General features: G+C 37.7%; 1 protein-coding gene across 3 annotated transcripts in view; it reads right to left on the bottom strand.

Moving 5' to 3' along the window:
• LOC101157513 (catenin (cadherin-associated protein), alpha 2) overlaps positions 1–24,440 on the bottom strand; it is a 284,873-nt gene that overhangs the window by 23,444 nt on the left and 236,989 nt on the right. For all 3 annotated transcript variants that reach the window (XR_013654431.1, XM_023956970.2, XM_023956972.2), the window contains exons 10-14: positions 20,857–20,949; positions 19,349–19,505; positions 18,505–18,705; positions 6,144–6,295; positions 2,176–2,289 (exon numbers count right to left, since the gene is read on the bottom strand). Coding sequence is in view for 2 of the 3 variants with exons in the window: in XM_023956970.2 (XP_023812738.1) it covers positions 2,176–2,289; positions 6,144–6,295; positions 18,505–18,705; positions 19,349–19,505; positions 20,857–20,949 (717 nt within the window). In the remaining variant the exon portion in view is untranslated. The remainder of the gene's footprint in view (positions 1–2,175; positions 2,290–6,143; positions 6,296–18,504; positions 18,706–19,348; positions 19,506–20,856; positions 20,950–24,440) is intronic.

The following is a 24,440-nucleotide window of genomic DNA, read 5'->3' on the forward strand; positions in this document are numbered from 1 at the left end:
GCAACCTTGTGCACCCCACAGCCTTGGGTCCTCAAATTGCTGAAGTTGCAACTGTCTCGGTGAGAAAATCTACATGTACTTTTTAAATTTATGGACAAACCACTGCATAAAGTTAAGCTAACAAGCACCCAGTACTTTGCTAAGCTTACAACTTTACATGTAAAGTTTAAGGTTTCCTTCAACTTGGTTTTTCTTTTATTTGTATCACAAGCTGGAAAAAAAAACACAAAATAGGAAAAAAAAAAAGAAGCAAAAACAGCCTCATTGCTGCAGGTAATTATCATGGCAAAACAATGGAGGAGGACAACTTGGCAGAGCTGTTATTTATTCAATAACGCGATCCGTCAGATTACTCTGAACAGCAGCATGAAAAATTCACCTGCAGCTGCTGTTAATGTTACTGCAGTGGCTCACACTGAAAGCGATATGCATGTGAAACTAGGTCTAACCTAATCAAACTGCCACTGCAGAGAAGAAAAAAGCAGCAGTCGGGGGAGTCATTCAGACATGACACCAACACATCCGACTCCCACCAGATTAATGGAAAGCAGTGCACGTCTGACACAGAAACTTTGCTAGCGTGCCAGATACATGCCAGATTCCACAAGATCAACTAACGAGATTTACTATGTTTGACAACCTAATATGACACAATGGATTACCTTTACCCAAGCACAACTGGAACATGTGCTAACATTTTCCTTTAACCCTATATGACGGTATCAGAGGTGCAAGTCGAAGGGGACATGCTGAGACTTCAAACTGTTCTCAAAAAGAGTTGCCCACTCAAAAGTCTGCAGTGCCAGGAAAACTAGTCAACAGTTTGGAACTGTAAAGCTCCTTTGTGTACAGGCATTGGTGCATATTAGCTCAGATGGCCCTGCGATGCTACGCCGCAGGGGTTTTAGTAGGAGTTTGAACACAACACAACCTAAAGTACTTCACACCCCGAACCCCCACAGATATTCTGAAGCACCCCAAAGTCGGCGACCGCTGTGACTGACTAAGGCAGGTTTTCATCTGAAATGGCAAATAGTTAACACACAGAGGTAACACAAAATGACCATTTGACTGTACATTCAACATTGACTTTAAATCTTAGAAAATAAAAGCCTCATGCATACATGTACTTGTAAAGATCTGGTAATTTCAGATGAATTTTTAAATGTGATTTGAGAAATAGAATTATGTTGAATAATACATTCTGATTGCATGACAGCAGGAAGATAACTGAAAATAAAACAAATGGATACAAAAATCAAGGTCAGACCTGCAAAGGCTGTGTAACTCTTTAAGCTATGCTACAATTCTTTTGACAAAAAAGAAAAAGATAGGAATACACTTTGCTGAGCTGGAGATGCTGGTCTACAGCTACTGTGTTTAAAGGACAACCCGCTCTTTACGCCAACAAATTAGCTGGATTGCTGAGTAAGTCTCCTCACACATTTCACTTAACATGATGTCGCTTCAACAAACTCCTTAACAATCAGCGACTGCCTTCAACAGATCTTTACATCTCTTCATTTTTACAAGAAAGAATAAAACAGTTCAGACATTTTATAGACAAAAAAAGTAAGACTTTAGAATGATTGCATTTATCCCTCACATATGTAACTGATTTTAATTGTGCTTGCTTCTTTGTGTAATTGTTGTTCTGCATTACCCTGATGTTTAGAGACAGAGTCTTAGGCAAGCCTGGACCACAGGGAGAGGCACTGAGCCAAGTTCTTTTCCTGCCATCCACAATCCATTCAACATGAAACACACAGCTAGAGCCTCGGTATAGCTGGAGGGGAGCAGGCAATGATACCCTCTTAATGTCCTTTAAGCTGGGCCCAAGTGAAAAATTGCTAATGTGCAATAAAGCCCGGACCCTGGTGATCACGAGTGAGGCCTTGGCTCCGCTCAATGCTGTGTTTTGGGGGCCGTCTGAGGAGAGTTTGATAATTACTTCTTTGTTTGTGATTGCAATTTTACACCTGCAATCCCAAAACAGTGTTTATTTCAAATAACACCACTTGTTAGGGTAATTTAAATGCTACGCAGGTTTAAATAGGCGGATAAAACCGATTTACATAGTGTGATGTTCAGAAAAACACTGTAGGCTGCTGGATGTCCACTTGGACAGATACATCTCATTTGCTCCGTTTGTTAAGGAGGCAAGTGTCTACTCACCCGAGCACTCTGTCCTGCAATAAGCTGGTCGTCCTCAGTCTGGACGCTGGTCCTGCTGCGAGTATCATAGTCTTCTTGTTCAAAGTCTGAGTCATCCTCCAACTCTTCTGGTGTCTGGAGGAAGCACAAAGGCAAAGCCGGTCCATCGGAGATCAAGAGATTGGAGGAAAAAAAGAAGAAGAAAGGATACAAGACATTTTGAAAATTGATGGCTGAAAGTGTTAGCTTTCTTTAACATCAAGATTGCGGAAATTGTCTATTCTTCTCATATAACCCCTCCTTTGTTCTTTTCTTCATACAAAACCTCAGCTGAAGTTTCAGCTCGAAACAAATGCAGCAAACAAACAGGAAGATGTTGTATTGCTAAAAGAGCGGAGATGTCTGGAAAATTGTTGCTGACATGATTGTGACGTTCAAACACACACATAATATATATGTTTTAGGGAGAGTATAGGAAGAGATAGATGCAAAAAGGACCTCTCTTTTTCATTAAATAAATGCTATATATAAAAATAAACGCTATATAAATAAAGATGAGAATTAAAAAGCAGTCAGGTGGCAAAGCCTGATCAATTAAGTTGTATTGGTGAACAGCTATAGCAGGTGAGGCTTTGGGCTGTTATAATGTCAGTGTTGACTTACAACGTAATGTACTTTCAATGCTCACCTAAGGCATAACATCTGGCTAGTAAAGGAAAAAAAAGGATCAGAAATGTGTTTGAAGTAAGGCCCCTGTTTTGGCGGCTCTGTCATCTGTAAAAATGAGGTTGGGCTTGAGTCCTAGAGGGCCACTGTCCATTTTTTTTCCAACTACCTTGGGTCTTGTAGCCTCTTATTGGCAGAACAGACCTGATCCAGATAATCAGCAATAAGTAGAAGAGATTTCTAAAAAAGCAGCCGGACAGTGGCTCTCCAGGGCTAGAGTTTGACACCCATGATCTATAAGGCTCTCAGAGGAAAGCTGTTTCTGCTCTTTACTGAAACCGGCCGGTTGAGGTGGTTTAGGTGGCATCTGATGAGAATTGCCTTCCGGGCACAACCTGAGCCGGGTGTTTCAGATGTATGCCACTGCAAAGAGGCCCTGTGGCAGACCAGGAACTCACTGGGGAAATGAAATCTATCAGCCAGCTCTAAAACCCTTCAGTGTTTTTTCTTTTTCAGAAACGATTGGGGGGGATGTAGCTGAAATGAATGAGGTCTGGGAATTTCTGCTTTAGTTGCTCCCCAAACAACCCAGTCAGAAAGTTTATGAACTGTGAGAATAATTCTGGAACCAATTCCATTCATCACATTACAAGGGGTGTGTTGGATTTCAAATGCTATCCGACGGTGTTTTGGGACACAATCACAAAATGTGGACCCTTGTGCCAATTCAGGGTAGTCCAAAGACCCCTGAAGTTTTAGAAGAGAGGAAAACCAGTCTGTTACTTTACCATGACAAATAAACTTTAGACAAATGAATTTGTCTGCCAAGCACTCGCTTCTCGATTGTGCTGCAAGCTGCATGTTCAGGCTAATTTGCAGGGACTTGTGCAGTTGAGTGTGAAGTATTCTTTTGCCCTGTAACATAATCTCATTTAGCTTTAAAGCACACGATTCATGGCAAAGCTGTGCAATTCTAAAAATGTGATCACTAATGAAATTGTTTTTTTATATTATTTTGAATAGCAATCAATTAATGATCCGAACTGTATGCCTGGCAAGGAACAGATTAAGACACAGAGCACAGATTATGAGTTTTGTAAATTATAATGATTATAATGTGAAGAATTAAAAGTTTATGTTTTACTCTCTGATTCCGAAAGATTCAGACAAGGCAACTAACAACTCTTGGTGGTAGTATGCAATGGAAATACACATCATAGCGCTTCAGTATATCATGTGTTGCTTTAATAGGTGGTACATCAATCCAATTGCATTAAGGCATTCTGCTGATCTGACCTTGTTAATAACTCTCCTTGGAAATCAAAAACCAAACTGAAATGCTCCACAGCAATTTGCAGTTGCGTCTTTGTCGAGCACGCTCGGCTTCCAAATCGTATTACAGACCAAATATTCCCACAGGAATAGACAGTCTCATCTCTTTGCAGATTAAATCCAGTTTACTTGATTGTAAACTGTTGTTGCATACATTACAGTATATACATAAGTGACAAATCCTTCTCCGGTACTGAAAATCCATCCATAAGATAGAAAATGAAGAGATAAGCTGACTTTATTCAGGTTAGATACTAGTAGTGTATTGTCAACCTAATTGTGAAGAACTTGATCTGTTATAGCCGCACTATTTGATCACATGTTTACAAGCTATTTTGTACCCCTGTGGGTCATCCCTGCTGCTTGTGCTTACATGTGCAAACGACCAAAGGATGCGAGTGTGGTCAGCAGAACAAGATAAATGGATGTTTAAGCCACAAAAGGTCAGAGCAACTGTGCTTTTTCTTTTCTTCACAACATTATAGTTTGGGACTTTAAATTCACTGGGGTCCAGTATTACCCAAATATGACTAAAGCCACGCTCTCTCCTCCTCAAACACACACACAGACATCGAGGCGGTGTGAAACGCAGCCCCCTCACTCGTTTCAATGAGGTCACTGTTTGGCGCAGCAGAGGTGCTAAAGCAAAGGGACGGTTACCTTGGAGACTGTTTGCTTTAGTGCACAGGGTGATTCTGCTGCTTAGCGAGCAATCATTGCAGCAAAGATTTAAACAGTTTGTTGCTAAAACAATCGGACAAAAACTATGCAGCCCTATTCAAGGGGGGGGTTAGCAATCTGACAAACCTCTGAAGTCAGATGTAATTGGTTCTTAGTTAATATTTGAGTGTTTCATGGAAAAATGTTACAATGATTCCATCTTTTTATCCAGAAACGGTCTTAATCTAGATTAAACAAGCCAAATGAAGGTAATTTTTTGCACTTAGGAAATAGTTGAACATATCAATCATGTGTTTTAATCATTAGTCAATGTGGAAACTCTGCTGGACTAGCTTCTGTTGAAAACTTGTTACCTGCATGTCTACATGTGTGTAAAACAGCAGCCACAGCTTCTCTGTTTTGGAGGAATTTTATCAGAATTTCACACTCTTCTCAAGATATGCCTCAAATTTCAAACACGGTGGAAAATTGGCTTCTTAATCCACTGACTTCTCATGAGATCTACACAGTGAACATTTCTAAAGGAGCCATTACTCGGTTTAAGTGGTAGAAAAATTACACAGACATAGAAGGAGGAAAAAAAAAACGAAATCACACGTGGCACCGACATTTTTGTGATGGAGTTTGACGACAGAGAAAAGCACAGATCTTCCAAAGTTGTTTCCTCAAAAAGTAATTGAACTTGGATGGGATTATGAAGCCAGCTGGTCCCGGGCAGTTCAAAGCTGCCTGTTTTACATTATTTACCAACAACAAATTATTTTCCATAATTAGATTTTTTCCAGAGCTGCACCGGGAAAGCTTCCAGCCTGCATAAACTTGAATAAATGAATTATAGGTTGAAAAGAGGAAAGATAGTTTGCGTGAAACATTTAAAAATTCTAAAATTGGTGTGTGCGTGTGTGTGAAGCAGCTTGGCTGTCTGTATCTGGTTTGTTGTGAAGTATTTTTATCATGACACGCCCCACAAAGTTCGGCAAGACCCTTTTACTAATTTCATTTGTCATTATGGTGCTTCTTTTATCATGCCGGCAGATGTATTTTTGTCTTCAATGTTCATGACAAAAATAAACATTTTAGTACAAAAAATAAATAAAAAAGAGTTAATGAAAAAATAATTATCTGCAAAATATCAACCAGCAGCACAATCTACAAAATAAAGTATGACAATTTTAGCCTGCTCACTATTTAGCAACAGTTATTGAACCAACAGTAACTTGAAGATTGATGACATAAATACATTTTTCTTTTCTAGTAAACCAGAACAGGTTTCTAGAGAGCGCTTTCCGCTCTTACTTTAGAGAACGTACCCTTATCATGAGGACAGCTTTCCGGATGTCACGGACGCCGTCATACACCAAACGGGAGGCATCAATGAACTCATTCTCCTCAAAGGCCTGCGGGGGGTTCGTACTCAGGGCTTCGATTGCTACCTCCACTTGTTCAGCAAATCGGGGCATGACTGCAGAAGAAAAGAGGTGAGAAAGGAGAAAGCAGGAGGACAAAAAAAGGAAAGAAACAACTATTAATATGACTTGTTAGCAACCAGTCCGTTTCAATAATGGAAGTGCGTCACATCTCTATTAGGAAAGGGAAAATATTGCATGATCCATCACAGAGCTCAGTTTCTCTGCTTGACGGTATGAAAACAACTTGTTTTCATCTTTTGAGGCACTGCAGTCTCTCTTGATTGGCTTCTAAAAACAAGCACAGCCAAATGCAAACCTAGTTTCGAAACAACAACAGGCATTTCACGCATATATTTTTTTGATTGTCAAAGATTGCTTGGGTGCTATTTGTAATCCTGAAGTGTAGGTAAGTGTGCATGGTGCTAACATGCAGCCAAAGGCTGTTAAATCTGAACATGGATGAACAAAAACTAGATTTATCCGTCTTTGTGGTAACAGAAAAAAGCTTTGTAACAAAAGAAAAGTCCCCATTGACCACAAAAATGGGCCCCTTTGTCCTCAGCTTTCATTGGCTATAGTTGATAGACGAGCTTTTTGCTCTTTGTGTGTTTCAAAGGAATTATGCTGCAAATGAATACACCCTGTTTAATATTCAAGCATATTGAATAAATGCCTCAATATTTAAAAGGCTACCTTTCTCCATGATTATTGTCACAACAATCGCCGAGTGGTGGATTATCATGACAAAAGCAACAGTTTACTGGAACAGACTGTTGCTTTATTTACATATTGTGAGGTGAAACATCACTTTTCCAAACCTATAAACGGCTTATACGTTAAGACTACTTACATTTTTTTATGTGTAAAACTAGAAATGGGAATAGCTCAAGAACTACTCCTTGGTAATAGCTCCTACGAGCGCATAGGGGCAAACTGAGACTTTGGAAAGCAGCAAAATACTAAAGATGAAAAAGACGGTCCAGATTGTTATCAGCATTTTGGAAAAAAGGAAGGGATTGTATCAGTACCTTCAGCAAAAAAATTAAAAAAAATGTATGTGCTATTATGCAGAAAAAATATTCAGACTTTTGAGGGGTATATATTCTTCCTTTGGTCAGATTTCCATTCATTTTTCAATGGGTCAGAACAAAACCACATTTTCTAAACATAAAAATAGATTCCCTGCAGAAGACGAGGGTTTGTCTTGAATGGGAATTTTACAGGTCAAATCTTATAGTGACAGTTTCCACATCTAAATGACACTTTAGGTCTTCTTGGGCCAAGATGTTTGTCAAAAAGAAATCAAAATGACACCTAATTAGATATGTTTTTGTATTCCTTATTCTAAAAAGTCTACTATTATTAAGAAATAACTTAATTTAAAAGCTAACTTTTACTTTCTAACTACAAAAAATTAAATGTCTTGGTTTCATTGTCCGCAATACAACTAAAAAATAGATGACCTAATAAGCAGTACATTGAATTTTAATTCCATTTTTATGGATGACTACTTTCTAGGAAAACATGTTAGGTAAAAGAGATGAGAAGACACAGACAACCTTTTTTGATAATAGATCTCCAAATATATATATATATATATATATATATATATATATATATATATATATATATATATATATATATATATATATTTTTTTACAGTGAGTTAATTTAGGAAATCTTTTGGACATAAAGACAAACATTTAAGAAAAAATTAGAACAAAACAAATGATATACTACAGTTTGGTCATTGGAAACCCAACAGAACAAGTCAGCATTAACTTTGGTTATTTATCCACCTGTTTTCCCATAACTTACATACCCAATGAACTGAAAAATTACCTAATGGCACTACAGGTGCATCCTGAGTGAACTTATTTGTTTGACATAAAGCATAAGCTGTAATTCGCAGACTTAAAAATGGCACTACAAAAAGCCTCTCCCTTTTTCTTTTCATTTTTAATTCAGTTTAATCCACTTACTGGAGAAGCGTAAAATAGGCTTTTGGGAATTGCTAGGAAGGCGTTTTAAATAGAAATATTTAAATGTTCTCCAAGCTCTTAATGAGCAAAGTTGCTGATGGTGAGGACCAATTTCACTTATTCCAGATGAAAAATGATGAAGGGAATTAAATGTGACCATGTAGGAATGGATTTTTTTCACCCGCCAGGCTTAAGCATGGTTAAAGTGTGAAGTCATGGAAGTACAATGAATGTTTCAGAACCTCAAAGTACAGAGATGGCGTACCCCTGTGACGGGCTTAACATGGAGCGCTGCGCTCAACTTGCACCGTTTCATGTGCGTACACTCGAGTTTCCTATACATACCACTTCATTTCCACAGCAAATCATGGCAAGTTATGGTTGAGTGGCATTAAAGCACAGACCTGCATTACTCAGGCAACATTAAATCAGATCCAAATACATAACCTTTGCATGAATGGTTTACTTCAAAATCCTGCCACGTTAAACTAAAGATGGTGCTAATTTCACTATGTGGAAAATTATTATTGAAAAATAAATGGTTCTGTTTTCTAATATATGGGCTGTGCTTTTTTTTAACTTTATTTTTTTTTAGAAGGAATCTTTAATTGACTGGACAAAGCATTAAATGTGATTTTAAAAGCTTTTTTTTAATGCATTCTATGGATTGTTTTTGTCTTCTTTTGCAAGTGTCCTACTTTTAAGGCGGCATACCAAGCAAAACTCTAACAAGTTAAGGATTTAGTGACCGTGAAATTTTCCGTGCACATCCGTGTGGCGTATCCAGGTAGGCGTTTCATGCACTTTTGTGCACTTGAGTGACTTTTCATGAAAAAACTCTTAGAGGGAAACAATTTGCACACTGTACTCATCTCAGAGTCCTTGTCATCATTTTATAATCAGCAAAACAAAATTTCAGAACCAAATACATGAGAAATACAAGAATTTACTGTTTAATTAATCACGCCTTTGCCAGTGGATGTGCTTATGATGGCATAGGAGATGTGATCTGTTTGGAGCAGAAACATCAGTAAGGCAGCATCTACAATGAGCTATGAATACCCCTAATGGATTTTCTTCGTATTTGTTGTCCACAGACGCTTTTTATTTTGCTCAAGGAGACACATCTGTGGACAACAAGCTTCTCCCTCAGTTCATTAATTCCATACAGCAACTAAAAGGCAGAAAGACTGCATTGCCAAACCCACATTTTCAAATTTAGGGAGCCCTGACCTATTTTTCGTTTTTAACTTTAGAAAATCACGGCAGGATATTTCCCATTTAATTCTTTGGGTGTCACTGTATTACACTTTCAACCACATTGTGCTTTTTTTACTTGGCTGTGTTGCATCTGCAAAGTAATTTCCTGTGAAAACGTCTGTTAGTGAGCTGCTGTCACCATGCGTCACAGGAAATGACAAAGCCATGTGAAAGCAGAAATTCATGATTCACCATGACTATAGGATTCATGCAGCTTGATTTTTTTTTCATTTGAAAGCATGATTATTCTGACCTACAGAGGAGGGGGAAAACAAAGCAATAAGTTTAGACATGTTTTTGAGCCTTTATAAAATGAATAAGTTCTCACATGTACTTGAAAAAATCCTCCTGTGGTGTGATTTAGAGCATAAGGAAAGATGGAGGAAGTGTCTTTTACATATAATTTGTTGGAACAAGCAGGGCTACAGGGCTAACAACAAGTAGAATTGCTAATTACCCGGTCCTTATAAAAAGTTTTACAGCCATTAACTTTAACCATACTGCATCTTTGCCAAAACACATTTGTGTCATGATACTACGCAAACATCTAACACAGAAAGAAATACATTTAAACTGCATTCTCTCAGTAACTTGTGGTTGTCGATACAATTCAAAGTCGATATTCGATTTGATTCACTGACCTAAAATCGATCCAGGACACCTTTAACCAAATCTTCAATGAATGTGACTCAGGGATAAATACCTGGGTACTGAAGAGTGAACAGGTGAAGTTTTACATCTTACTTTTAAAGCAAGATAATTAAGTGTAGATTATGTCAATTCCATTCACATTATAGTTTCCTTAAGTTGCTTTTTTTTAACCAAAGACTAATCAAATGGAACATTATTAGAGCATATTACCAAGTGTTCCCACACATTGGACTAGAATGATGCTTGATCATTTTACTCGCATCACATGTATATTGTTGGCTGTGATGGTACTTGGTTGTTTTTTTCGTTATAGTAAAATAAAGCAACTGTGCCTCAATCAAAATGGAATTTTCCAATATCGATATAATGGATTTATTTCATTTTGAAACAATTACATAATGGTATAGGTCAATTTGATGAACAACTTCTCTCTGACAGATCGATATGGTTGCATTGCAGAAGTATGAATCAATTCATCGATTAAGCCGATTATTTGACACACCCCGAGTAGAATGCCTGTTTATTTAAAAATTGAAACTGGCTTTGGATCAGCAAACCATCTGAGACTTCAGGCAGATTTTTCAGGGTGGAATTTGACCCTTTTCCACAAAACTAAGAAAGAAGGAAACAGCGCAGATCCATGAATCCAAAAAAGATGTATTGTACTTTTTACTCCAGGATCGCAAATGAGCGTATGTTGAAAAACGTAAAAAATCTACAATGTTGTGAGATAAACCTGAAAAAGAAAAAAAAAACTTCTTCAATTAGTTTGCCTCCTGCTCCAATTTCTTCCTTCCACTGAGTTCTTGGTTAAAATGTTCTCCGGCAGTCTCCTAATGCACTGCTTCTCTGCAATTTCCGCATCAGTCCTCTCTCCTAACTCCTGCCTCTATTTACGCACTGATTAAGAGAGCTTACCTCTTCTCCTTTCAAGCTTCGAGTTTGCCATCTGCCTCTGCTGGCAAAAACCTCTTTTCCCATTATTGTAACAATGGACGCAGATTTGAAAGTGACTCATTCAGCTTTGTGTTTCTTAGCACGTATTAGCAATATCAGTGGCGGGCTGTGCAATCCAGTGCCTGGGTCGTCAGTAGCATTAGTCTTCATTGTATGTATAACAATACACCTTACACTACTGCAAGTATTTCAGAAAGCCTCAAGGATCAATACAATATCCCAGTTGAACATAGTCTAAACGTACATTTTAACGATGTGGACTCAAATGACATTTGCATAGCCAACACCTTGACGAAGCAATACCAAAATGAGTTGGGTACACAAAGTCCTCACTTGTGGAGCAACAACACTAGTTAAAGATTAAACACTGCACAAAAAAAAGAAATAAAATCTACTGACAAAAACAACTAAAAGTAAAAAAAAAAACACTCAAAGAGGAACAGAACAAAATATAAACTCCCTTAATGCACCCCTTCCGCTGCTTGCTTTGCAGTGAGCAGGGGTTAAAACAATATTCAAAATAAAAGTCACAGTTTTTGTGCTATCCAACAAAGACTTTCGCCACAGGTTCTTATTTGATCTTTTATCTATCCTAAGTAACACCTCAGGTTCTGCTGTACCGTTTATCTGTGCGTTTCACTTCCATCAGCAAGACATTTCCTGTTGAGATCCAAGGGTAATGCTAACAGCTGTGTCTGTTTGTTTTTTGCATGCGATTTAATGGCAAGAATGCTGAACAAAAGCATTGGACACAGGGATAGTCCCGAAAAAAACCTGATAGAACATACAGTTGTGCCTTACTACTGCCTACATTTTTGCTTTGGTAAAATTAAATCAAGCTTAAGGTTTTTTTCCACTACCATGAGCTCTTGTTTAATCATGTAAGCACTTTCTTTTATTTTATAATTTTAAAAAGAGATTTAAATGTACTTTTTCTAAATAAGTTTGGGCCAACAGAGAATGCCTTGTAGGGATACAGCTGAATATATGAAATATTAACAGAGTAAAGATCCCTTTTCCCTTTTTACCTGTTAAGTATTAAAGTCTTTCTTTAAATTTGTGGCTACAAATGGTACCTGGGGGGGGGTCCACATCAGAATTTTAATACAAAGATGTTTGAATAGAATATATTTTTTCTGGAAATATTACTTCGAAAACCGGCTATGAAGTGTCTTTCTTTATTTCTGTCTCCTAAGTCCAAGCTGCATTTCTTTTTAGTGAACTTGATCCATTGATTTAGAGGCATGGCAGGTTGTAGGTTGTGTGAGCATGTATTACTCTGTAAAACCCTTGCTATATCCTGCTTTCTCTGCCACCATGCATCAAAATGCAGCAACTACTATGGCACCACAATATATCTTTTTTTCTTTTTTAAATCTACCCTTTTCTGCATGAGACTACATTAAAGAAAACCAAAACATTTGCCATTCCTTACGAGAGACATGTTGAGCAAACACAGAGTTAGTACAGAAAGAAAATTTTATCAGAGATCAAAGAAGGAGAGTCAGAACCACTTTACCAGTAGCCTATCGATTTTTTTTTTCTTTTGAAGGACAAGCTTCGATTCCAGACGAATGTGTGGACTGTCTCTCAGGAATCCATAGAAAAGCATTCAAACTGGCCATAATCCTGCTAACCATCCACAGTCAGAAGAGGGATTGGCAAATTGAGACAAGGTCAAAGGGCAATTACTGTGGTTTTAGTGAAAGTGGTGCTGGTGGAGCATCTGTCAGGAAAACTGACGAATGGTGGCGATTGATGTAAGTCGCTGTAGGCCCAAACGTGGACTGAGAGAAAGAAGAGGAAATGCAGCTGTCTCAGAGCGCTCTGACAAAACTTAAATGTTTAACACGAGCATACCACTGAAACAGAGAAAAAAGGGAACCACATCAATGAATTCCAATAAAGCTTTTCCTCGCATTGCTTAGTGAAACCCCCTAGAGACTTTGATGGATTTTTTTTTTTTTTTTTTAAAGGGCAGAGAGTTGGAATCTGGTTAATTGTATTCAGTATCCTCAAAAAAGTGTGTGGTCGTATATGCCTTTTCTTTGAGCTATACTTAATCATCTTCCCCCTAGCCATAGATTTCTCCTTGACCGAGCTTGGATCCATAGATATCAGGTCTGAGAGGACTGGGAGAAGAGGGCGGCAGAAGTTCACACGGATCGATAAATGCTTTATGGTCTAGATCAGATGTGCGCGGTAGCCCCTAAAAACCCCAGACAGCACTAAGAGACAAACAGGAAGATGAAACACTACAGATCTCCATCTAATAAATATATGGACCCAATGAAAGACTGCTGCTGATTCCTTGCCTTGACATTTCTATCAGAATCTTAAAGGTGTAAAGAAACCAGACATTTAGTCTAAGTTCTGATCTTTTAGATTGGCTGCAGACAAAAAAGCTTTGAATGCTTCTAACTCATTTTTTTAATTGGGCAACTGGATAGCTCGGTTGGTTGAGTGCGGGACTGAGGCACAGGAAAGCAGGGTTTGTTTGCCCGTGGGAGCGATGAGCTTCATCCAGTGTGGGTCCTTGGGGAAGATCCTTTATGCTACGGTCTAACTATATGGCCACAACAGGGCCTACGTATAGGACTCCCTGTGCCAGTCCCAAGCCCGGATAAAATACAGGGTTGTGTCAGGAAGGGCTTCCAAAACCACCAGTGGGATTAGGCTGTGGCAACACCTGAAGGAATAAGCCGAAAGGTGGACAATTTAGTTTTTTAATTGCAAGAAAACCCCAATGGCTAAAGATTAACACACAAGAGTTAAAGTGATCCAAACAAAGATCACAAACCCCCAAAATCTGACAGATAACCTTGGATATTTTACTGCTTCTGGGTTGGAGGACTCGCTGTCTGTTTTACTGTCACAAGCAGCAGCAAAAGCTTTAGGAAGCAAACCATAAAATGGTAGCGTAGTCAAGTCAAAGGATCACACTAGCCAACAGCGACAATGTTAAAACAGCTTTGAAAAATGTTTGTCACTTATGAAAATCAATGGTTTTATTAGGGCAAATCTGTTTATTTACCAACCAGAAATGTTCAATAACTGGGTTGTAAGAAATTCCACAAGTTGTCATTTTGCATATGTAGTATATTCAGGCTCCAAGAAGGCACATAAATCAACCCATACTTCCTTCATTCTCTCCATCCCCTTTTTTTTCTGCCACTACGGCTCTTTTCTTTTGAACATCAAAAAAATGTGGAAATGACAGTGGCAGGGGGGTGAACTCCATCCTCTTTAAGTTATTTTCAAAAGCTGATCCACTCTGACATTTGACAAGTCGAGAATGTGAAATGTAAAACATCAAAGACTTACAGAACTGATCAACAGCGCCTTGAAAAGGGAAAACTATCACTGTTTTCAACTATTATTTCTTTCTCAAAGAAAATTGTTCAGAATTCGAGATGGACGGTTTAAATCTTCACGGCTGTGTGTACACTTGGAAATAATGGCAACAGTTATTTAAGTTATTTAGATTTTGTATTTAAACAAACAGAATTGGCTGATTGTTATGCAACAAGCAAAAAGGCTACAAGGCCATCATATCTGAGAAAAACTACCCTTTAAATTTAAGTTATTGGAAGAAAAATAACTTAAATGACTTATTTCATCCATTTAATTTGCTGAAGATTTACTACCTTGCAGATCTTTTTTGTTTTGTTTTGTAAATGGCCAGACAACTAAAACTGCTGTTACAATTACAAATGTTTTGCTCTAAATTTAAAAAGCACTGCACAGAATAATTATGCAAATACTCCAATACTACCTGGGGCTTTTAATGGTAAGACCTTTTGATGCATTTTAATGCAGATACTTTGAAAAAGAAAATGCATAAAAAGAGCTCTTTCTTGTTTTTCCCACCAACGCAAGTGGATTGTGCTGCTTTTTAGAAACTTTGCATAAATAAAGATAAATATAATATATGTAGCTGTATGAAGTTTGAGAAGAGGAATATAGTTGGAAATGAAATAATTATATTTCATAAATTATTAATGCAAGTTGTATGTGGCTTATTTTTATGATATTGCTGTTCACAACACATAAAGAGAAATGTGGGAAAGTCCATGAATTGTTTAAAAAACTGTCAGAATAAAAGGCCTTACTCAAACAGACATTTGTGCCATGTGTAAGGTCTGCAAAGTTTCCTACTAATACCCCTTACTAAAACTATAACGTTTATTTTAGACCCCCCAAAAAAGCAGATGTGTTTAGTAATAAATTACACTAATCAGTTAAAATGAATTATGCAACAAGAGAACACAATGTGCTTAAGACATCATATAAATAGCACTGACTCTTGTCCATAATGATGGAGTTGAATGCCAGAGGAGGGACTAGAACAGATGGCTTTGTGAGGACATGTGACTCACCTAATGATGTTTGAGACTTATCAGCTAACAGGGAGGGAGCTGATTGTGTCTCTCAATTATCCTGGCAGATGAAAGAAATGAGCGAAACAACAGATATACCGCCTCGCTAAATAGGCTCTAATGGGAGAGGCAGAAACTGGGGCGGAAAAGACGGGCAAGTGAGAAAAAAAGGCAGTAGAAAGAGGAAGGAGGCTAAATTACAACAACTTCTAAGAAGATATTTTACTGCTTTTTAACACACATTTGAAGAATGGGAGTGTGGTTAGATTTTATTTTTTAGAAAAGGTAAGAAACATTACTTACCTCCTTTCATCCTGTGTTTTTGTTTTGTTCAGTCTAGGTGTTGGTGCATTTCTAAAGGTCATGTTTGGGCATACTGTTACGGAATTAACTAAATTGTCTCAAGACGAAATGTTTCCAAGAAAAAAAGGGAAAAAAACGAAATACACACAAGAGACCTTTTATTTGTTGACTTTTGAAGAAATATTTAGATAATAGAGGAGAGCAATAGTGCACTCTTTCAGAATTTATCATAGAATAAAGTAATGGAGAAGAATACTGACTCCTTGCAGTTTCACTTCAAGGTCAAATTTTGTAATTCAAAAATATACCTAGTAAATCCAGATGACATCCCCTAAACCTACTACAATGGAACCAACCTGGATGAATGAGAGTCTTCATAGACAATACTAGGTTAGGTTGTAAATGTGGAAAAATGGGCAGTGGTTTGTGATGTAACACTCTACACTCTAATATCTCACAAAATGTTATACTTTCAGAACCCTTCTGAACAAAAGCTGTTACTGATTGTTTAGATTTTATTTTGGATTTTATTATTTCCTACATCACTTCAGTTTGGAAATGGAATAAAAAAGAGATGACACTGAAGGGAAAAGCTGTCAAGTAGGAGAACTTTCCTCCTAAAAAGAACACTGCATACCAGACGGCTTTACAAATTTGGAAGCGAACAATCTAAAGTAGTGACATCTAAATTGACTAATCTTCTATAGAGGGGATAGACTTTGCTTTTTTGTGGAGTTGTCCAGACTGAAAGGTGACAAATAGTTGTGCAACCACTTGCAGCCCCTTTGCTTAGAGCCAAGACAAGAGCTTTTCCTCACTGGACAAGAGATGGCTTGAAAAAAAACAGAATGTGTCCAAATTACGGGGGAATCACACTCATCGGTCACCTTGTTTATATGCCACAATACCAGACTAGAGAATATGGTCAACAGTCAAAGCTCTGATTCAAAAAAACAAAACCCAATGGTTTTGTCTTGGCTAATACTGGATAAGATCTTCACACCTACTAGAATCCTCAGGTAATCTTAAAGTTTACACCATCAGCCCATGCTGATGACCACGTCCCTCTTATGGGGGGTGCTTTAGAAGTATATGAAACATGGCCTGCTCTTGGCAAATTCTGTTTTATTTCTTTAAATAGAACCCTTCTCTGGTCAGTCAAACTGTGTAGGGTGCTTTGCCTTAGAACTCTTAGAATCTAATCTTTACTATTTGCAGGTAACGTGGTCCCTAGGGGCTTCTAAGGCCATATTCTCTTACTCTGGCTTAGAGCTGCTTTTGAAGGGGCTGGGACACAAATCGGCACCTTCAAATGTTGGTTCTCACTTGGAAAAACTTGAAATGCATAGAAAATGAATCGGAATCTTCCTCATGTGGCAGAGCTTTAGTATCTACTCTATACTAAGGAGTGTTGAAACTAAAACTGATCAACAGTTCGATGTTGCATCTGAATTGATCATGTCATGTGCATTGTGAACATGCAGTTAAGATCACGACTACAGGTGGCAGAAAGGGGCCTCTTTTGAGTGGTGGATGGGGTTTCCCTTGGACATAGGGTGCTAAGCTCAGCCATCTGGACACCTTTTCAGTGAGGTGTTATGGGTATGTCCAACAAAGAGGAAGCCCCACAACAGACCTGTAACATGCCAGCCAAGACTTTTTTTCTTTTTTGGCTGGCATGACTTGCAGTCTTTCCAGAAAAGCTGGAAAAGAGGGAGGTCCAGGCATCCTTCCTCAGATTGCAGCCTAAGTGACCTGAACTCCAAACAAGCTGAAGATAATGAAGGAGAGATGGAAAAAAAAGAAAGACTCTCCTCATCGACCTTTATGATCTGTCAAAGACTGTATTAGTGGAGAGATGAAATTTGGCAGGCTTGACCTTGTGAGACCTTGCAATCATTAAGTTGACCATAGAATTCTGATTATTGGTATTCATAGAAAAAATTTAATCCATCTAGGATTTGAAGCTTGAATTGAATTAGTATATTCTCTAGGAGAATGATCCAAAACTAAAAAGTACAACTCAATTAAGATCAACTTAAGGAGTAGGATTATTAAGAAAAAAAAAGCTGAACATTCGCTCTTGTCAATTGTAGCTGTACAGGTTGATGTGGAGTATTTATGTGAGTATCACTAGCATGCGAAAAACAAAAAGCAAGGGAATTAAACAATTTGGGGGAAATCTAAGAGATTAAAGTGTAATTTTACATTTTTTTCATCACTAATTGAGACTTTAATAATCCATTACAGTCTGTAAAATAATATAACATTCCTTTAACATTTAACCCTTCATCCTGAAGCATTAGTAAGCAAGAGTGCAAGACTTCAGACAATACAAACATTTTCTTAATGATAACATGCAAAGGCATATTTGGAGATAAAGTAATGTATTTGTAGCAGTTGTTATGGGAACAGGTGGATTGATGATGCTGTTACCAGTGTCGTTAAGGAAATCATATTAAATGGCAAAGGAACATCAGTAACTTATTCAAATGATAGCAGTTGTTTTAAATTCCGTTTTTTTTTTCAGTGTAGAGATTATAAAGACGTAAGTGACAAGTTAAAATGTATACTGTCTCCACTTTAGAAGTGACTAGGAAATGTGTTTTCCCGTACCAAAGCCAATTCAGTGTACCAGTACATCCTGCTCTTTACCTCGGCATACAGCGAAATGTTTAGCAGCATAAAGAAAGTCTTCTGCCACCCCAGCTCTGTGTGAAGTGTACTGACCAGTTTCCGACAGGAGCTTGATGGACTCCAATACGCGTTCGGTGTAGACCCCTGGTTCATAATTTTCCATCTCAGCATTAATGATGTGAACCACACGAGCAGCTCGACCCCGGATGGCTCCGGCAGTCCGGTCAAGAGTGTCCACATCCCCCTCTTGTAGAGCAATTACGCATTTGTTGACATCCTCAAGAATATGGTTCTCTGAAAAGATAAAAAAAAAAAATAGGAAGAAAAAGAAGACAAGTGATATTTACAAAGAATGGGGAAAATACATTGTTTTACTTGGAAGACACATTTAGTGTTCAACATTCAGGCTTTTGGAAAACAAATGCCTCTTTGCAAAGTTAAATTGGTCCCATCTTTAACACCGTGGGTTTACAGGGATCACAATAAATTATTCATGTTTGTCCTTAAAGCAGGGGGTTCTAAATGTGCTGTTCTGTTACTCTTTCAATTCGTTTCCTTTATTAATACAATCACGTTTGTATTTTGGAAGACAAAAAGATGGCCAAAAAATATATTACAATTTCCAAATAATTCTACTTTTTCATGAACAAAATACAAGTGGACAAAACAAAACATAAGACACTGCAAATCAAACAATTGAAATAATTTGTTTTTTTTATCAGTTGTCTCTTTTTATTTTCCTATTGTTTTTTGTTTTTTTTCTTTTTCCTGGAGTGCAATCTGTTGTCTTGTTTTGTTTCTAAACTTTGTCATATTTTATTTGGTATCTGGCCAATAACAGGAGAAATACTCTGCCTGGATGCTCCCCTCTGGGCGGTGGGGCTCATTTTGTCAGAGCCTCTTTCGGTGCCGTGGACGGACCTGTGCTGCTGCATACCTGATACAGAAAGAAAGTCATCCACAGATGTGATGTCGTCCACAGCTTCGGTCAGAATGCGCACTTGCTTCTCCCACTGATCCTTGAAAACATCCATGTTATCCTGGGCAACCTTGCTTTGGGGGCGGGCAGCCAGAGTGAGGGCAGCATTGATAACCTGGTAAGGGGGAGGTGATGGTGGTAGTGGTTGGGGGGGGGGGGGGGGGGACAATATGGCAGTAAGTGTGTATCAATGGCGGTTGGCGAACAAAGTCACAACCACAGTAACAGCTTTAAAACTGTCTGCTCAAATCTCACAGTCCTCCCAGTAGATTTTGGTGCAAGGCATGTGAAAACAGCATTATTACATGTATGGAGTATTAAAATCAATACTGCAGAGTGTATTTAGTCATTACTGCTGTTAAAACAGACGGTGGCTGTCTTATACACCAGAGGTATATGTAAGCATGACCTGTAAATATGTCAACGCCACACGCTAAAGAACAAGGTCCTTCAGATTTCCTGTTTGGTTATTTTGCTGTGTTTTTATTTCATTTAAATAGTTATTCAATCTTCATACATCAGTTTTATATCAATCTTTATTTGAATAAATCAAAAATGATTCAGGCTTCATTTTAATGTTGATTCAGAAATAGTGAAAATGACCAGTGATATTCTTGGATTTTGTAATTTAGCTTGTAAGAATAAAAAGCAACATTTTGTTTTAATAATAACCTTTTATCATTAAACAAAAATGTCACCATGGTAACTAATTTATTTTCCTCACCATTTTTATTTGCGTTTCATTTTGCTCTCAAAGAGGGTTTAAAGCTAATTTACTCTGAAGTGGTGAAGGGGGCATGGCATGACAGTTGCTGAACTTGTGTGAGTCTAGATGTGTGTTTTCCGTGGTAAACAAAAAGGTGGAGCTCGAACAAAATGAATGCAGAACAGATGGAAATGACTTTCTTTGTTCCACATCCTTTCTTGTTTCTCTTTCTCCAGTCACAAAGACTGTGTCTATTTTGTTTCCTAATTTGTCTGTGTTTAGTATTGCCAAGAGGTATCAGGAGACAATTCTTTGCCTAGTTTTCCAAGTTACTGGGTTTTAGGAGATGCACAGTGAAGAGGGAAGGCTAGAACCAGAATCAGGAGTCCGGCTTTTGTCTCCTTTTTTCTTTTGCTGTTTCTGTGATGTGTCTGTTGTGTCCCATGTGAAATAGGCCTACCCTTAACCTTGAAAATAATGGATCGATTTTAACATCCTCCCTCCCCTGCACTGAGAAATGGTGCTAGAAGTCCCTCCTACACATCATTTATTGCCTGTCCTGTGATTCTGCCAACTATCATTCTTTGGCAACCATTTTAAGGCATCAAAAAAAAAAATAGGAAGTGGGAGAAAACCTCCACAGATATTCCCTTGAGCTCACTTTAGAAAGGCCCATAATTGACAAAATGTGCAGACTAAAAATTGCATGTACTTTTTTTTTAAATTTGTCAGAAAACTTTTTTTTTTTTTAAATACTTACCTGTGGACATAAGCTGTCAATTTGGGTGGCTGCCATTCGTACCAACTTCACTCCCTCTTCATTGTTGGAGATGGAGCAAGCCAAGTTGGCCACCTGAATAAAACAAGTATAAAAAGGTCCAGTATTACAAACCTAAATCTTTTAGATCTTGTCCTAATTCTAATTTTCTTTTCTCACCACACAGTGTTGTGAGATTAATACATTCACGGAAGAGCACGACATTTTCCTGCAGCCTCTATACCGTGATGTAGACATGAGAAGCTGTCTTTCAGCACACACACTGTAGCGCTGAACCATCTATGGGACTTGCTACAATACTGTAAAACAAAAGCTGTTTTGGTAGGATGTCGTATTTTCTGCAACACAGCATGGCTGTTGTAGTTTTCAATAATATTTCAATTTAATCTGATTATAAACAGTCAGATTTTTCAATATTCAACAATTATTATACCACAGCTTAATATTAAGACTCGTCTTTGCACTCATAGTGAGAATATACATACTTTTCATTCTGCATCAAGGTAAAGATTGACAGCAATGTTATATAATATCAATCATATTTACCAAAGTCCAAAGCTTTCATCTGCCATTAAACTTATTGGAAATGGTTTCGTTTTTTTCAGTCAAAAGCCTTTTGCGATTTGTTAGACTGCTCATACCCCAAAGACATTCATGCATTACTACACAAAACGGTATCTGACAGTAATTCACTTTGGTTCCCAGTACCAAGGCTTTTATGTCACAGATTACAAGGTCACTTGGGTAGCAGAAACTAGTGTTGTCTAAATCTCCTGGGCTCTGTGTTTATTTGAGGTTCCGGTAGTCAGTCTTTCCTGCTTTTCCATGACATGTCGAGGAGCGCTGAACTCAAAGATGGTAAATACCTTCAAATTCTACAGAGGGAAAAAGCATGATAGATGAAGGAGCAAGTATGCTGCAGCTTTTTAGCTGCCAGTCATATTGAGCTTTTTATACCACACAGTCAAAGTAAAGAGTGTGATTACTGGCCAGAGTAATGAGCTGCAGCACACAATGGTACATACCGAACAGCAGTTTTACAAGCGTTGGGAATATTTCATACTTCTAGTTTTATGCATATTAAGGACGTTTTTTTTTTTTTGGGGGGGGGGGGCTTTCAAAGGCGTGGTTTCAAAGGCACCAAAAAATACATTTTTCTTAAAATAACAAAATAATTAAGATGCAGGAAATGGGCTGAAAAAACTCACCTAATGAAGTTAGAAAATGGTAAAGAGTAAATGGCGTATACTTTTAAAGCACTTTTCTACCTTCCTCGAAGGCCCAAAGCGCTTTACAGTCACAGTCCCATTCACACACACATTCACACAGCGACAGCGGCTCCGCTGTCAACCTTCCACTAGAGGCAAGGTGAGGTTCAGTGTCTTGCCCAAGGAGATTTGGACAGATGGGTGAGGGAGGCAGGAATCGAACAAATTTCAAATGAGAGGTCGACCACCCTACCGCTGCACTAAAGCCAATATTTTTATATAGGAAAAAAAATGTATTGAGTCTATGAGGTGTTTAGTATTAAGTTTAAATGTAGCACCAAAGTATTTCGGGTCATTAATGAATAAGATTAAAGTTATGAGTGTTTTTTCAGAAGGGTTTTAGTAAATACGATTTATTTAAATTGTATAAAAAAGCAGACATTTAGGGAATTGATTTGACTTTTGAGTTTTAAATCAACATAAAATAAACTTATCAATTGCTGAAATAAACAAAACAAAAAAAAAAGAAAAAAAAAAATAGCAAAACAGAATTTGGCTACAGAAAGTTACCATAGTGTGGAATACTATGGTAACCAAGATAGTATCCACTGCAAATCCACCATGGTTGACCACAGAGTATACCCAAATCAAATGGATGTTGAGTTTTACATTAAAAAACATTTTTAAAGTGAAAAGAGACTCATTTCCCTTAAAAACAGAAGAAGAAAAAAAATGAGGTGATGACGTTGTTTGTTTTTTCGTTTTACAATCTTTTGACAACTTTTTACACCCGTAAAGGAGATTATAATAAGGTTGCAAGATTGTTCATCCAAAGTAATAAAAGAAAATGTCTCTTTTAGTTATCCATCATGATTGTGTTTGACATTGTCTTTCAGAAGAGCTGTACTTTAAACATTTGAAGACTATTTTTAAAATAAGGTTTGTGAAAATTAAAAAATGTGTACATGATAGAGGCCTTGAGATGTTAAAACTGCATGTGCTTCAAACTGTAATTATGATGCTGCCTCCATAAGTCATTTATAGCAAATTATCGACAAGGACATGCATGGCACATTTCACACCTGTTAAGCTGGATTGTGTGATGATGTAAGAATTTTTCACCCACCATCAAAAGCACTTTATCTGTCTCACATAAATGTCATAGTTTTACATTCCTCAAAAGTTCCCTTTCAAATCTGACATGTTTAATCTATAAACCATGATTTTCCTTTTTTATATAGTCATTCATATATATATATATATATATAAATTTCAATAACACTTTCTTCATCAATTACAACACACTTGTGCAAATTTACATACAATCTTTACCATAGGCAACAGCTATTAAGATGTAAACCTGTCAACTCACAGCTGCTGTTCTCTTTTTTAAATTCTAAGGCAAAACTATTTTTTGAAAGGAAATGAGTCTCTTTTCACTTAATTTTTTATTTTTTTTTTTATGTAAAGCTCAGCATCAATTAGACTTGGGTATACTCTATGGCCAACAAATCCACCCCATACAATTGTTACTGTTGACCATAAGGTGTTAGTCCCCGATTTACCTTAATGTCACCGTGTTCTATTATTTAGTTAGCAACCATGACTTTAAGCTGCTGCTGTTTCCATCCATGTTTCCCCACACCCAGTAGCAAACTGCCCTGAGAACAGCTGGTGGTCAATACTTGATGAACCCAAAGACATTATGGCATCAAGTAAGAGCAGACGACAAATTCTATCCATCCATCGTCTAAACCCACTTCCGTTCTGGGCCAGAGCCTACTCAGCCACTCTTTGTTTGAAACTGGGGACCAACATTCCAGTTTCCAACGCTGTGGTACAGATGTCGTTTTTTCAAGCAACATTACAGAGGCACTTAAGCCCAATGTTACAGCATCCACAGCCTTGAAAACTTGATGTGGCTGAGTGACTTCAGAACCAGCAAAGCATGGCTTAACCCTGCGTTCTCACAGGAGTATGTGTTGTTGGAATTATCATCTTTTAAAGATTTCAACCATTTCTTAATGACATCCCAGATTGTGGTCACCATTAGTGCAGTGTCAATTAAGCATCCCTAACCCTAACTGATAGCCTGCCAGAAACAACTGAGTCAACTGAAAGTCATTTTTTTATGTTTTAACAACCATCCCCCCCACACACATCAGATTTTTAACTTAAGTGACAGCTCAGAGAACAGCCTGATTGGCCAAAATCTCCATCTTTCCACTACATTTAACTTTGGGTTTGTTTTCTTTATGAACTTGTTTGGTTATATGTTCAAAACGTTTCTCTGCAGAGTTGATCTTCATGTCTTTGTTTAATTGGAAAATAGTGTGTTAAATATTAAATATTTTCTAA

The sequence above is a fragment of the Oryzias latipes genome (assembly GCF_053564925.1).
Source record: "Oryzias latipes strain Hd-rR chromosome 1 unlocalized genomic scaffold, Olatipes_Hd-rR_3.1 chr1_Y".
In the NCBI taxonomy this organism is placed as follows: domain Eukaryota; kingdom Metazoa; phylum Chordata; class Actinopteri; order Beloniformes; family Adrianichthyidae; genus Oryzias; species Oryzias latipes.